This window comes from Beta vulgaris, chromosome 9, assembly GCF_026745355.1.
Source record: "Beta vulgaris subsp. vulgaris cultivar EL10 chromosome 9, EL10.2, whole genome shotgun sequence".
Lineage (NCBI taxonomy): Eukaryota > Viridiplantae > Streptophyta > Magnoliopsida > Caryophyllales > Amaranthaceae > Beta > Beta vulgaris.
Genome location: NC_079210.1, coordinates 36,078,945 through 36,096,049, shown reverse-complemented (window position 1 = coordinate 36,096,049; position 17,105 = coordinate 36,078,945). Strand labels below are relative to the sequence as shown.

The 17,105-nt window shown below is 30.7% G+C and overlaps 1 protein-coding gene across 1 annotated transcript; it reads right to left on the bottom strand.

Moving 5' to 3' along the window:
- Positions 1 to 621: 621 nt before the first annotated feature.
- Positions 622 to 17,105, bottom strand: LOC104903653 (protein ROS1C). Its single transcript, XM_019251637.2, has 21 exons — positions 16,978 to 17,105; positions 14,782 to 14,906; positions 14,446 to 14,695; positions 6,112 to 7,118; positions 5,768 to 6,004; positions 5,552 to 5,642; positions 4,809 to 5,337; positions 4,322 to 4,401; positions 4,142 to 4,226; positions 3,906 to 3,997; positions 3,751 to 3,819; positions 3,552 to 3,588; positions 3,399 to 3,481; positions 2,560 to 3,084; positions 2,419 to 2,455; positions 2,284 to 2,335; positions 2,147 to 2,214; positions 2,000 to 2,065; positions 1,793 to 1,907; positions 1,642 to 1,680; positions 622 to 1,373 (listed from the first exon to the last, which is right to left on the bottom strand). Exons 4-21 carry the CDS (start codon positions 6,170 to 6,172, stop codon positions 1,252 to 1,254), a joined length of 2,388 nt encoding a protein of 795 aa, XP_019107182.2. The 5' UTR covers positions 6,173 to 7,118; positions 14,446 to 14,695; positions 14,782 to 14,906; positions 16,978 to 17,105; the 3' UTR covers positions 622 to 1,251.

Genomic DNA, 17,105 nt, shown 5'->3' with positions numbered 1-17,105 from the left:
TATGCAAAAGTTACCCCACAAAGAAATGCCACATGGCTGTTACACAATACATAGTCTCAAGTCTCAACACATAATAACTTATTTTTAAAACCGTAAAAAAATGCCACCTAATTTTTAAAACAGAAAAAAAGCCTTAAACTTGTGGAACCTTGTTAGTGGATCACCCTAAGTAAATTCCTGTCAAATAAAAAACCTTGCGTTGCCGCTTGTCACTCAAAATTGGAATACTGTTGAGAAAACAGCCCAAGGACTATATGAAGCATTGGGCTAATATGAGTAAAAAAATATTAGAAAATATGAGTGAAAAAAAAGAGAAATATTGGTGTCCCTAATATTTGAACGAATAGGACATCAATTCCACGTGAAGTTATATTTATTGGAACGATGCCACGTGACTAAATCCACTTTTCACGACATCCAACCAATGCCATCCTTTCATGACATCCAACCAATGCCATCCTTCTGTCAGTTTTCAACTTCTCAGAAAATTATTTTAATAAAAACCAAACCCTCCAACTTTGTTTGTTAGTGGTTTCAAAATCACTAGTGGATTGTGTTTTATCATTTCTCCGCCATTTATACCATACTCGCAGCTATATCTATCTGAAAAATTTGGTCACCATCTCAATCTCAAAACCGGAGAAGTGAGAAGTATATTTCTCCAAAGAAAGCGTTTCGCAATTTAATTTATTGAAATTATTTTTTTTGTTTAAGCTACCTTTTAAATGACCCTTTAAAAATCTATATTTATACTAATATATTAAAAGGCATTCTTAAGCAAGTCTTAACCATTAGGGTCTGTTCTCCCCACCTTATTGTCAGTCAGTTCAATTCAGTTCAGTTTTGAACAATACTTTTACTCTCACATATCACTATTTATTTCAGTTCAGCTATTTTATGCCGAAGAGAACTGACCCTAAATCAAGTAATACTTGATATTATCATTTTAAAATAAAACTTAATAAATATAATTACCTAAGGCATATATAGGCCTAAAAACTAGTTCAAATATTAATTCTCGCTAAAAATTCATCCATCGAGAAGTGCCAAACATAAAAAAAAAAAAAAAAAACATCACTTACAATTATTTATCAATCATAAAGTTGCTCATAATCATTTAAATTATATAGATTAAGAACAATAATACAACTTCATAATTACATCTTATAATTTTGTGATTAGCCTAGATTTTTTTTACAAGTGTAAAAGAATCACCTCCCTAATTACTATACAACAAACCTTAATTCACATCTAATCCTCATCATCTCCATCTTGCTGCAGTTTTCCCTTTACTTGTAGACGATTATGAAATCTGAGCGGTAACGGCTTTGGCGCTCGAGTTTTTTTATTAAAACTCCTTGTGCAAACATAACCTAAATATACATGAAAACAAACATAAACAAAATATACATGAAAACATGAGCAAACCACTATGTAAGTTAATACTCCACCATATTTTATATAACCGATGCACAATATTCAATTAATTGTTTATTAATGATCAAGGGTTCTTAACTTTATATTTATTATAAACATTTGCTCTTCACATGTTGCTACTTTTATATTTTATTTCTAACTTTGTATTTGTCTTTTATTCACGTCTTCTCGAATTGTAATAATATATAACATATAAATATGTACCTTGCCAACAACAACGCTGAATCTCGTCTTCAGTTAAACCTATTTTCACAAGTGCAAGATCAGTATCTTTACAATCTTATACAAGACCATTACTACTAGTATAATAAAAACTTCTCTTTTTATATGAAAAAATATAAATATTTGTTGATACCTCTAAATATTGATGATGTGCCAGAACCACAGTATAAAGTTCGTTTCTCTAGCATCCATATCAAACTTGTAGGAACGTTGATGGGATGTTCACTACTTTCATCGTCCGCAAAAACCTATACAGTTTTTCAAAATAAATGTAAATTAATTTTTGCAATTATTATATAAAATGTAAATTTGAAGTTTGGTTCAAAGTTAAAATAATTACCTCATTAACTTGAAAATAGGTACCATTGAGAGGAAATGATCCTCTCATTGCTGATCGAACAGGTATCTGTTGTAAATTTTATTTTTAAAATTAAGTCATTTATAATATAATAAATATCATTAATTTTCCTTTATTATCAATGCTTACCAAAATTGTTCCTGGAACACTATGGTCGTAGCACCCTTCCAGATTATCACCAATCTTCTCATTTTGACCTGTGAAATGGATTATTAATTAATTATTTATATGATAAAACAGAAGAGTAATAAGTTGCAATGTATTACCTTGTCTCCATATGGCAAGAAGATAAGGTATGTGTCCTTGTTGCCTATCGAACTGATACAATATAGTAAAATTGTATCAAAAAATGTATAGTATATGCAAAAGAATGATATCAAAGATTTAGAAAAATGACATACATCTTTGAGGAGCAAGTGATTGTACGGCAATTCGTATCTGCAAGACATAAACATTATTATTTAGTATTAACACTAACTAAAAGTATTATAATTTATGTAATAGATATATTAAACTTAATTTGCATAAACATAACAACTTACACTTGGTGTTCTGTCCTCAAACGAGCCGGATTAATTTGCTTAGGCAAAGGAATAGAGGTATCATCTGGAGATATACTAACTAAAGCTCTTGACAAACCATCGTTGTGTGATGACACATTATGCTCTTCAATTGAGCTCGACAATGCTTGTTCAAACAAATGTGTTTCAAGCTTGATAACTATACAATCTTCTTCATCCACCTCATTCACATCGTCATCTTTGAATAAATCTTCAATGTCAGCTTCTTCAGCTTTCTTTGGAGATGCGGGAAACTCAACTATAGGATTACATTGTTGGGAGGAGGTACTATGATGTGATTTCAAAAGAGGTAGGTTTGTATTACAATCTATTATGGGAGACAGATTTGCGGTAATGGATAAATCATGATTCGAGGTCACAAGCAAAGGTATGGAAGATTTTTTTATGTTAAAAGGATTTGGTAGATTCTTAATCTTCTTAGAATTCCTCTTTGATTTCACCATCTTATTGTTTGTCCACGACAGAAGAGGATGTTTAATTTTCGTACTGCAATCCAAATTAAAAAATAGTTAGAAGGCGATTTGCGAGATGTGTACTTCATACTTTTTATACACTTTATTTAGGTTTCATTCTCTTCACTTGAAAAATAAAATGAAAACAACACTCATCCCAGTCAACTTTAATAAAGTAGTATGACGAAAACGTCCTTAGTGTTATCATATTAATCATATTTCCATAAATGTTCAAAACAAATACATTCAAATGGATAAGTTCATATACAATGTTTTAAATGGTGATGAGAATGGCCCCGCAGCACAAAGTGTTCTAACTAAATTTATAATAAAGAAATGACTACGAACCTGTCTACCACGCTTTTGTAATATTTGCAATTTTGTTTGAGTGGACATGCTCTACAGTTCGGATTTTTCTTGAGACAAAAAACCTACAATGGAATATCATTTTGTGGTGCATAAAAAAAATTAATAACCATTTATATACTAAAAAAGAATTACCTTTCCGAATGTGATCATCTGATAATGTATTTGATACCTAACAACCAAAAACAAAATAAATTAAGTTGTATAACAATTGGATTTAGATTATAATAAAACAAAAATTAAAAGTGAAACGTATCACTTCATTTATTAAATTTCTTTCTAAGAAATTTTGGAAAATAAAAATTATCGCTTGGGAGATATAATTAAACTATACAATGATTCTTGCTTCAGATGGCACAATCTGGGCCACAAATATTGCTGGATTTCATTTTCTAATGGGTACCTACATCAAACAAATATCAAAGTTAAACAACATATTTAAAATTACAGTATTGAATATGACGTAGTTAAACAAATATATATACTTACTTTTGAAGAAGATGAAAGGGCAATCCTAGAGGCAATGGCTTGAGAGGAACCCAACCTAGACGTATCGCAGTTCGAGCGATATTTACATCAACCTTGACAGTGATAAACCAGAAAAATAACCATAATTATTAGAAATGTGACTGGTCCTTGAATTATTAGGAGGTAGATAAGGAATCACTCAAAGAAACTATTGACATGTAGATATTCTCAGGAACTCATAACAGGACAATTCTTACGGGGAAGCCATGGTGGTGAAGTGTTAATAACCGCAAGCATTCGACACTTTTCAAGCCAAGTCCATAAAAGCTTAGCAAATATGCCCTGGGAATGAAATAAATTAAGGAACTTAAATATCAATTCGAAATATGTGTAAAAAAATTCAAATAATAAAAGATACTAGTACATTCCTAACTTACTTTGCTACTTGAGGTGGGGCATCACGTAACCATTGAACATCCAGAGTCCCATGTTGATGAATTAGTCGATTGAGCATTCTCTATATTTATGGGGAAATAAAAAAACATTAAGTTCCACTCATTTGGAAGATTGTAACAGATTTTAATTGAAACTAAAAAAATGAACCTCCTTATTTAGCTTTTCACTCTTTTTGTTTTCCCAAGTTTTACAATTTACTCACAGTTTTTTCTTTCCTCCATCATTTCTTTATTTTACGTACTTCTGTTAAGTTTTTAAATAATCCTCCAATACACCAAGAGCCTCAAATCCAATCTACTATTTCCTCCTCACAATTAACTTACAAAAGAAATGAAATCAAATAAAGAGAAAAAATTGTAACAATAACTACAACCTTTATATAAAACGGCAAAGCTTAAATAAATTCTCAATCATTCAAATTTTATCAACATACCTCCCACAAAAATAAGCTATTAACATATATAATACCTGAATTTTCCTTGCGATAATCCAATTTTGACCCCTTTCCTTAATTGTAGTAGCAATATGCGCAAGTGGAGCTTTCCTTACTGCATCCCAATCTACGGAATCGTGTGTGTCTGGATTCCTTTGAGGATTATTATTCTTCCCTACAAAATGGAGTCGAATGCCTTCCCAATCAACCTTAACCTTATTTGGTTTATCTCCAACTTTTTTATCTTCTAATTTATATTTTTGTAGGAAAGGTAATAATTGCATCATATCATTAAATGCAGCTTCATATTCCTTAGTCGAATCTCCTCCTTCTTCAATTTCTTCTCCACCCGAAAAAGGTGAAGAATTTACTTCAACTGGAATTGAAATTGTTTCCTCCTCATATAGAACTGGAATCGTTTCTTCTTCGTAAGGATACTCAATGATCACGTTACTACCCACACTCTCTGTCTTGTTGCTGCCATTATTCAATTTGGCATCACCTCCATCTTCATTATTTCCTCCTTTTATAGGATATCGTGAGGCCAATGCCATGTATGCATTACTACAATAATCATAAGATTATGCATACACATTAATCAACATGTAGAAGTACTTATCTACAAATGCATTACTACAACAATCATAACATTATACATTATTTTATGACCTAATTAATCCCTCATTTTCCTCTCCTATTTAACATTATCTTCCTTACTTTTATCTCTTTACTTACTAATTTACAATTTCAAATACTATATTAAAATCTGAATACATACCTTGAGAGAACATCAGACACATTTTGTGTGAGAAAAACACCAACCATCGAATCCAATACGGAACCATTCCATTTCACAAATTCCTTACTCCCTGTCATTATCATAAAGGTTACAATATGATATCAGCAGACGATGTTAGATATGCTCGAATCTTTAATATTAGGAGTGAAATATATTTTGTAGTGAAACGTAAGAAATTATAAAAAGTTGATTTACCTTGATATTTGGTCATTTCAGAAATAAATTCATAAATCTTTGCAAGCAAAATCTCTCTTTCTTCTCTAAAACGAGCGCTCTCTTCATTTGGTATTTCAGATCCATCATCTCCAATATTTGGCTCACTCAACATTACACTCCATCTTTCAAGTTTCTTAGGGTCATCGTAAAGTTGCAAAGCTTCAAATTCTTGAACAAACGCATCCATTATTTGTTCTAATGATGTATTATTCCAATCTACATGAAACAAAATCATAAATTTAGCTATAACAATAACAATAATAAAAATCATAAAAATAATAAAATTACTATTATGATTCAGTTTAAAGTAACAACATTATTACCATCAAGCTTGCTCAAATAATTTTCACGTTTATCCTTGCGTTTATAGGTACGCTTTGACATCTTTTCTTTTGCAACCTTTACTTTGTTTTCTGTGTTTGAAAGACGGTTTGAGGTAGAGCAACGTGACGAAGAAACAACTCTTTCGTGTAGTTCTTCACTCCCAATTTGACATAGTTCTACATCCACCTTATCTTGCTTATTCTCTGCAACAATTTATTTATTAAATTTTAGGTACTGAAATATTGTCTAGAAAGTTAAAATAATGAGAACGTACCCTCACTTGGGATAAGCGACTCTAATAAAGGAAGAGAACATGGCATTGTGTGATCAGGGATGATCGCTTGCTTCCTAACTGTTGAAGTCAATCTCTTCGATGATCTCTTTTTCTTGTTGAACCTCATTGGTGAAGCTAGTATACTCATAATACATTTTGAAGACTCTTTTACTTCTTCAAAAGTCTTCACTCGGCTAAACAATAACATCCTTGATTTACCTTTTACAACAGCAATTCGATCAAGCAAATCTTGAAGGATGGAAGTATGGTGAAATCCTTCAAATTGTTTAAAACTCGACTTCTTATTCCTTTGTGATCTTTTCTTGAAAGATTTTACAAAATTCGGCCCCAACTTTTGACACTGACTAAGACATTTACATCGAAGTCTTCGATAAACACTTAAATCGTCAGTTAGTTGTTTTTCAGTGTTTTTCGTTTCTCCTTTCTCAACCTTGACAACCCTACCTTCCTCAAAATTCAAAGCTCGTTTGCAGTTAGGAACCTGATCTCTTTTAACCTCTTTTTTAAGAGCTTTCTTTCTAATTGGCTTGGGAGTTACTGGTTTTGGAGTTTTAGGCTTGGGAGTGTGCACCTTTTGAACATCAATTTTCGCCCAATAATACTTATTTTGACGTTTCTCACCAGGCTTCTTGTTTACATTTAAGCCAACTCTTTGCCTTTTGTTTTTCGACGGGGTTGGTGGAACTTCAACATTCACCTTCTCATTTGTGCCTATCAACCACATTGTTGAATTATATACAAGCAATAACTACAAATATGATAAGATTGGACTAATATATACCTAAAATTTCCATTTTTTTCAAATTCTTCAAATCTTTTTTAATCTTGAATATAAAATCTCATCAATATGTACTCACTATATACTTTCAAAAGTATACAACATTATTTTATAAGATACAACGATCAAAGATGTTTTTTAGAGACCATGCACAAAAGTGAAGCAGAAGTCTATTAAGAGATTATAACCTAAATCTTATGTCTCATAAAGTCACAATGAAAGAAAATGAGGAGCCAATTCTACCCAACATGTGCTCATGCTCAAAGATTGGAGATCATATTGAAGAGTGATGTTTGGTGCTATTTTGCAGTTGAAAATTTAAAAAATGTTCAACTAATTAAAAAAAACTTGTTTGTTAGTTTTAGAATAGTATTAGAAAATATTTCAATACTTTTTTATGGGAGTACCAACAAGCATTCTAATAATATCAATTTTCAATTTTCACCATATCTTTCTTTGCAAAGAAATTAGGTCTCAACTTGCCAATGATATCCTTTTCACCAGAAAAAAAATACATTTTTATATATTGGTATTCAGATAGTACTGATTCACACAAGTGGACATGCAATCAATCACTTATTATCCCCTTCCAACTCAACTAAATCTTTGACCCTACAATTTTTTTTTTTTAAACATGCACTCATATACATTTCAAACAACCGAGTACGAGTAACATAGGAAAAACGTTCCCGTCAAACGCGTTATGTGGTTTTCAGCGTTTTCTTATTGATCTATAAACATTCATTGGTTTTTTTTTTTTATAAGGAAATTCATTGGTTTTCTTATTGATCTAAAAACTATATAAAGAATAAAGGTTCATGAATTGTACTACCTATAGTAATATATTAAAAAGCGTTTTTAAGTAAGTCTGTGTTATGTGGCACTCTCTTCTAGTCGTCTCATTTTATATCATGCACATTAAAAAAATAAAAAGATACTATAAGAATTGACCATGTGATCTCAAGTTAATATGCTAAAATTCTAACCAAACTTATTGCTCTAAAAACTATATAAAGAAATAAAGAATAAAGGTTCATGAATTGTACTATCTATACGAATATATTAAAAAACGTTCTTAAGCAAGTCTATGCGTTATGTGCCACCCTCCTTTTAGTTGTCTCATTTCATGTCATCATTATACACATAAAAGAATAGAAACATACTATATATAAGATATGACTATGTGATCTCAAGTTAATATGTTAAAGTTCTAACCAATAAACTATGCAAGATTAGATGATAATTTTTTACCATGAAAATCTTAGTAACTCGCGGCATCACCCGGGACAAAAAAAACTAATCTATCTCTATTATATAATGGAAGGGAGAGCTATGATGTCCCCATTTAAAGAGACTGTTTTACCCCCTTTCATTTCTAAATTACAAAACTAATTTCAACTAAAAAGAGACTTCAAAAAAACTGCTGGAAATACAATTATAACAATCAATAACAAGTTAACTGAAATCAATAGAATTGCATAATTCATGTTATACAAATCACTCAAATGAGGAAATTTTACAAAAACAACAAAATTCAATTACAAACTATAACCCATTAGCAATTACATACTCCTTTCCCAAGAACCATTTACAATTACATATTGAAAAAGAATTACCAATACAATAGAACATCCGATTAGCAATTACATACTTCGTTCTCAAAAACACAAAATTTCGACAGGGGGATTCACATTTGTCCATTTGCGATTTGCGAACTTCTAAAAAAGGTACATAATTCTTTTTAATCTTGCATGTTATTTGAAATTAGTTGAAAAAAAAACTAACTCTTATATTCAAATTACATGAATAATTTAAGTTTGTATTGTATGGTATAAATTTCGAAATAATTATTTAAAAAATCAGTAGATGTTTGTTGCAAAAAAAAAAGAATTATAACGTATAATTCAATTTCGAATACAATAACAATGACACAAAAATCAAATTAAAAATGAAATTACACTAATTTGACAAAACAAATAGTGAAATTGAAAATCGATGAAAACAAGTGATTTTATTGAAATTTCTTATGAATAATTTAAAACCCAGAAAAAATATTAGAAAAGTATGAATAATTAAAATTCCAAAAAAAAAGAGTAGAATAAGTCTTGAAAAAAAAGGGGAAAGAAAAAGGAAAAGTGGATGATTCGAAAATTTCAGCAACGAATTTCTTATAAAAACCATCTTCACAAATAAAAGTTCAAATATAATGTAACTGAATCTTTGAAAAATTTAGTTAACGATTACATTTTTAGGACAAAATCAAGAACATAAAACGTAAAGAATTATCTTGAAGCTCCATTTAATTAATCTACCAGATAAACTCGAATTTCAATCCCTTTCCCATGAATGTTTTGAACATGATTACCACCCGATCGAAATGAAAGCCTAAAAAGACCTACAAAAACAAAGACCGAAATTATCCTAAAGATTAATGGAGCGTTGATGGGGTTAATTTTGACACCATAATTGGGTTCTTAATGTGGTGTTTGTTATGAATATTAATATGAAATCTCAAACTGTTTGAGTGAGTTATGAAAGATAGTGAAGATAAGGAAATCAATCGTTCTAATTTTTTAAGTGAATGGAAGATATAGGAAGTAGAAAGATGAAAATGTGGAGGATTAGATGGAAAAAAAAGAAGTGAGATACATCAATCATATGTGTATATGGGGTTCATAGTTATATGGTAGGTGGAATTGATAGTCATATGGGTAGGTAAGTAAAATTATATGGATTAGTTACTTGTATACTGGTGGCTTCGTGGCTTTTCGCTACAATTTTTTTTGACTATTAACAAACAACTAACGTTAATCATATTCAGTTAGCTATAAGTGAAACAACAATATTACATAAAATCATGAAAACAAATTATATTTATCTTGGCTTCGCTGTACATGATTTGGCATGAACCTCGATCCATATCAATCTTGATTAGCAGTATTTATCTCCTCTTTAAATGGTTTGTTTCAATACTTAGTAACAACTATGCCCAAAAATATTGTTGGAGACATCGCGTGCATAAAAACTAGTACTACTATATTAAAAGGTGTTCTTATACAAAGAACGATGTCACATGACACTCTACCTAAAGACGTTTTAGTCCATGCAATCAACATACAATAAAAAAATTTAAAAATTGCATAGTATAGGAGTTGATCCCATGACCTCAAGTTTATATACTAAAGTCATAACAACTAGACCAAGTGATATAAAGTTGGTATCATCTTAAAGTTTAATGTTAATTAATGAAATTTTACCTTATCTCGAATATAATTCAGGTCTAATAACTAGTTTAGAGATGAAAAGCTAGGCAACTCTGGAAGAAAGTATTGTTTAAATTTTCATCTTATTTTTGAAATTAAGTATTGTTTCAATTTAATGTACATTAAATTTAACTAAATGCAAAAGATAATAGTAATAATAATTTGCCTCTATATAACTCAAATGTAACTATACGAAAGTTCGCGTATTCAGAGAAGATTTAGCATGAAGGTGGCATGTAATTTAATAGCAAAAATTCATCATAATAGGTCTTGATCGGTGCCTGTCACAAGATGGTTCTATTTTTACTGTTTAAATTGTATGTTTTCTTGATGTAAAAAAAATAAAAAAGATAAACTTCTAACTACCAATACCTAAACAATCGATGCCCCTTCACGGATTCCATCCAAAGAAAAAAATTAGTCAAGTTGAATCTTGTTTGTTTGTGTCAATATTAGTATTCCCTCTGTTTTTTTTATCTTTCTCACTTAGAATCTTGGCACTATTCATACTTAGAGAGAATCTTCTCAATTGTTTTCAATGTATAAAAAAAATATAATCATGTGAGATCTTGTTTGATTCGTCTCAATTAGTATTTTATTAATATTCAATCGTTATAATTTTTACTATTATATAATGAAAGATATTTAAGTTCAAAAAAGTGCATTGGGAAGTGCGTACATAAAAGTGAGAATGATAAAGAAAAACAGAGGGAGTATTTTACTAATATTCAATTGCTATGATTTTTACTAATATATAATAAAAGATATTTAAGTTCAAAGACGTATATTAGGAGATGCGCACAAAAGAATAAGAATGATAAAAAAAAACAAAGAAAATACTTAAGAAAAAGCCTTTCTTCTTCCCATCCTTATCAAATTAAATCATCCCAAAATAAAAAACTTCTCCCCAATTCTCTTAACTAGGGTAGAAAAAACTTCTATCAAGTTGATTTAGCCACTTCTAGAGCTAGTCCCAAGTTTAAAAACTATTTCCAGATAAATTTCGTTCATTTTAGAAATTAGGGTTTATAATTTTGGGTTTTTTTTTTTTTGTTTTTTTCTAACAACTCTTTGATCCCTCAACTATTTCCGAAAATTAGTTTTAATTGCTTTTTCCTTTGTTATTTGAAAGAGATATGTCTTCTTCCTCCAAGACTAAAGTAGAGAGCAAAATATGATTCCTTGCGAGGGAAAGGGACAAAGTCGATGATAATGGAAAGGTAGTTATTGGCAATTATTTCTTTGGCAAATCATGAAGACGACATTTTTATTTTCATAACTTACCAAACTTGCTCCGAGGCAGTACAAAGTACAAAGAAGGGGAGGGGGGATTCGAACCTGTGACCTATCGTTCACAGCACCTCAATCTTAACCACTAGGCCAAGACATCCTTGGTATTTTAAACACAAATATAATTAAACACGTAGTTAACAAATATTATTTGTTCTTTGCATATTTGTCAATTCGCAACTTGGAGCATTAGTATCTTTAGTTAGGTACAAATAAATATTATACAAGGTTGATATTTTTAAATATATATTGAGACAAATACGATAAGATCCACATAATAATGATTTTTCTTACATATAAATAGTACAATAGAATTTGTGAGTAGTATCAAAAGTCAACTGATAGAATGAAAGAAAATGGAGGAAGTGCAAAACTAGCAATTCCACACATAAGCAGGCCGAAACAATTTTTCTAATGAGATTACTTTTTGTCACATAAGTACTATTGTTAGTACAAGTGAATTTTGTCAACACTACCTAATTAAACTAATTTTTTGTAAAAAAAAAAATTGTCAACAACTACCTAATAAACTGTTTTAGATGGTGGACCACCACCTTATTTTGAATTGTAAGGAGTTGCCTATTTGTTGATGTTAACAAGGTGACACCCTCATTTGCATGTTATGTGACTTAAAAAAAACCTTTTCTTTCCTTTTTTTTTTCTCTCATTCCTCCTAAATCACTTTTCACCTGTTTTTATTTTTGAAAGAATTCTCAATCTACAAAAATCCCACTAAAAAACCAAAATGGGAGGAGAATTAACGAAAAATAGTGAAAATGTGGTTTCTTTTTGAAATCACGTGAGCCGCACGTGAAAGGTCAACAACTGGAAAACTGGTCAACCTCTCACTTTTCGTTGTAAGATTGTGTTTCACAACCTCAAGTGTCCTATAAGATAGTTTTTAGTAACATATTTTATTAATTAGTTTTTCACAAAAAATAATTATAGTTAATGTTTGCCAAAATTCATTTATTAATTACTTTAATTGGTCAACGAAAATACATATAATTACTTTAATCTGACATCTTAGTGCTACTTAGGTCCTTTTTTTTACTCTCTTCGTTTCTTTTTAAATGCAACAAAAGGGTATTTTTTATGAGATATAATATATTCCTCTGTTACATTTAAAAAGGAACGAAGGAAGTAAGAGTGTGAACATCCCAAGTCTGAGGAGAGAGTCTAAGACAAAGACTGAGGGAGTCTGAGACAAAGACTACCAATATTTTTAGGTGAACTCTTGCAAAGTCTTGAAGAGAGTCTTGAAATACCAAACTCTACTTGACTATGATATTGCTTCAAAGAAACTTTTACTTTCCTTTGCCCAACCAAAAAATGCCATTTGTTTCTTTTTTTAATGTTAAAGTAATGTGGAGTAAGTTTGGAGAAAGTGTGAGGGCATAAAATATAAAATTAAAATGATTCTGAAGTGAGTCTGTAAAATTAAAAAATAGTGGAAAGCTATGTGACACAGTTTAAAATTTGGAGTTGAGTTTGAAGGATAAACTCACCTAATATAGGACAACATTTTCAATTAATTTACAGAAGCACTAAACCAACTATTGGAATGGCATAAAGTAATGTAGGTCATAAATAAAAAAAAGGTACCACATGAATTATTAAGATTTTTGTCTCTACATAGAATAATCGAAATTCTGAGAACTTTGTGTAGCATTAGTCAACTTTTACGTCAAAGTTTGGCCTACAAAATGAGATTTTAATTTCTTCACAAGTGTAGTAATTAGTTTTTGTAAGGTAAAATGAAAGGACTAATTTAAAGGGGATAGGAAGAATTTCTTAAATGAGTCTCATGGGGTTTTATACGTCATGGATACGAGGTAGGAATCACTTCCCACCTCAATCTCACAAGTATAGAATTAGTTGGCTTAAAAGAAACTTGATGTACTATCATATAATCTATGTTGTTCAGAGTTATACACACTTAGTGCTTGTTTGGTTGTAATGAGAATAAAATTTCCATAAGAATTTACAATTTGTGGAAAATCAATTCCCTTATAAAAAAATCTAGGAATTAATCTAAATTGTTTGGTATTCATAAGGAGAGTTGTAAATCATAAGAATTTATGTAGGAATTGTGAGTGACTAAGGGGGGAATCACTACATTTTGTGAGAATTTTAAATTTGCACGAATTTTCATGCCCCCATTTTACCCACTTCCTGTCAACCAAACAATTAACCAAATCTGAAAATCATGGGAACTTCTATTGCCTACATAATTTCCTATATACCAAACAATCACTTGCAACTCCTTAATGCACGATTTACATCTTTCATCACGTATTAAATTTTAAAAATTTAATATCATACAAAATACACATTGAATCAAGCTTAACAAGATTTCACATGATGATTATGTCCTTATATATATAAAAGAAGAGTACTATAAGTTTGACCACTTGGATAGAAGATGGTTGCAACTCCTTAATGCACCATTTACATCTTTCATTACGTATTAAATTTTAAAAATTTAATATCATACAAAACACACATTGAACCAAGCTTAACAAGATTTCACATGATGATTATGTCCTATAAATTTGACCACTTGGATAGAAGATGGGTAAAACGAGTAACAAATTGAAAGACAAGAAAAAACATCCACCAGATAAAATATACCACATTACAGTACATATTCTCCAAGGAAAAAGAAAGAATATATGTATAGTTGAAGGTGTTAGTATATACTCACCCAAAGCAGGTTCAGATGCAGCAGCCTGATTGTTAATTCTAGTACCATTTGCTGGGGTTTGAAATTGTTCTTGCTGGATTACACTTGCAGCATCAGCTAGCCCCAGAATTTCAGTACAAGAAAGTCCATCCAAATCGAACTTGTCCTGCGGCGGCGACGACGTTTGAAATTGTTCTTGCTGAATTACACTTGCAGCATCAGCTAACCCCAGAATTTCAGTACAAGAAAGTCCATCCAGATCGATCTTGTCCTGCAACGGCGATGACATTAGAATACACTAATTAAGATCGAAAGTGTGTTAATAAGCTGCTGATAAATATTTGGGTGGGTTGTTACCATATCGATGCAAATGCTACCACTTGTGATACTGGAAATCTCAGCAACAGGCAGCTTTCCTGGAGTTATTGGCACCCAACAGTTGATCTTTCCCAAATCCTCTTTTGTAACGTTATCCATTATTTCTGCAAACAACAATTGACTACATTTATCAGAGGTGCGTAGCTATTTAAAAGTTCGAAAAATTCATCATATACTCTACTTATATACCAAAACTATTATTTCTGTTTTGATTACTCTATTCTTTTTCAAATCTGTCTTTCAGTGATCTCAGAAAATATAACCTCAAATAAATACCAGTTTATTGCAATTTGCAACTTAACATGAATCAAATATAAAATTCCTCCTTTTCAATTGTTTAAACTTTAAAAGGTAGTTATAAAAAAAAAAATCTCCTGTTCTATAAGCTTTACAATCAAGATCAATACAAATATTTCATATATACCCTCAAGTAAAAAAAATCCATACCGATAAAGAGGACAAATTACACTGTAGTTCTATCAAATTTCAAGGTGATAATCCATGACAGTAATATTAACCGAAGACTCCAAAAATAATTTATAACCACATCATAATATCAACAACCATAATGTATAATCACATAATAATAACAACAACCATAATATATATATTCACATAACACTTGAACATTACTCGAGTGCTGCATCATCAGTATATACCCAACTTTTGAGGAACAAAAACTTAATGCATGAGTAAAATTCTTATTAAAACATTTGATGTTATTACTGAATGTTCAATTCTTTAAAAAATACAAAACCCTACAGAATCCTTACCTAATGGACAAAAAGAAGCAAACACCTAAGACAATATGCACCTAAACGCACGAGCACAATGGTGGAATTTCTTATTAGAATTTATTCCTTTACACCCCCACACACATAGAATAAAGAGTTATGCTATATGCAGTTCTTAGGGTTGCATATAAGATATAAATACACTACTTAAAATGGAAATAAGTTGTGAATTTATGAAAAATTTTGCATCAACCAATGTAATAAATGATCAATTAATGCAACTTATTTTCATTTTTAGCTTTTTATATACAACCCTTAGGACTGCATATAGCTTTTCCCTAAAATAAATACAGTTTAGTGCAGTTAAAAAACAGAGTAAATCATTCTATTAAACAGAGTAAACAGAAAGAATTCCAATACATATGACATTCATTAAAAAAACATGTGGCAAATATATAAATTCCTTAAGAAGAATTAGAATATGCATGACCCAATCACCTTCATCTCTTTCTAGAATCACACATTAAGTCTAAATTTCATATAACTAATATTGTTCTTCAAAAAGCATAATATAACAATTCCTCAACTTTTTGCAAATCATACCCATATCAAAACCTCAGATGTTCCAACAACCAATTATTTTGCAAATCCACAACCATAAATCTAATCTAAAGAATGAATATATCAACGATAAAATCAGTAGTCAATCAAAGTTCAATACAACAAGCAACATTCTATAACATAATAATATAACAAAATGTAGCCGTAATCGAATAAATGCATAATGTCAAGAATCATATTCAAATTAATCAGATTTTAGAATCATAAAAGAGCTCACTTTCCTAATTCTCTCTCCTCATTCTCTTCCCTCCTATATTTCTCTCTCGTTTGTTCTCCATTGTTCATTCTATTGAAGAAAAAAAAATGCACTACTCACATTAAAGATTAACAAGACAACATCACAATTTGTTTATTACTAAGAAATTCACAAATTATGATTCACTAATTCACCGATTTTATTCAATAACAAAGTAAACAAGTTACAATTTCCAACACTATAAATTACCAATTCACAAATTCACTCTTTTGATTTTTAAGTCACAAACTCATAAACCCACAGAATTCATAAACCCTTAAACCCAGAACTACAACTCCACAAGCCCAAGCACCGATTCCGATGTGGAGCCACATGGCACTCCAAGATCTGGTCGTCGGCAGTTGTCACTGCAGCAACCGCGATATTGCTTGACATTGTTTAAATTCAATGAAAAAATGCAATTTTTGTTAGAGAGGGGGAGAAGATTCAGAAACAGCTAGGGCTTGATTGCTTCACATGCTTTCCTCAATTTTTTCTATTTAACCGAAACTCAATTTTTTTTATAAAAAGATATGGGTAGCGATCCAAGGAGAACAATTTAGGAGAGAGAAATAGCAGAATTACCAATAGCAAGGCGGAGAGCAGGCAAGTCACTGGACTGAGAGGGGGCGGCGAGGTTGTGAAGGCCGTGCGTAAGAGAGAAGAGGACGAGAGAGATGATGCGCTGAGAACAGGGGAGATGGGTTAATGGG

Coding starts and splice junctions, on each gene's coding strand:
- LOC104903653 (XM_019251637.2), bottom strand. CDS start 6,172: ATGTCAAAGCGTACCTATAAACGCAAGGATAAACGTGAAAATTATTTG. Junction 5,338..5,551: donor GTGTCTGATGTTCTCTCAAG/GTATGTATTCAG, acceptor TGATTATTGTAG/TAATGCATACATGGCATTGG. Junction 2,336..2,418: donor ATCACTTGCTCCTCAAAGAT/GTATGTCATTTT, acceptor ATATTGTATCAG/TTCGATAGGCAACAAGGACA.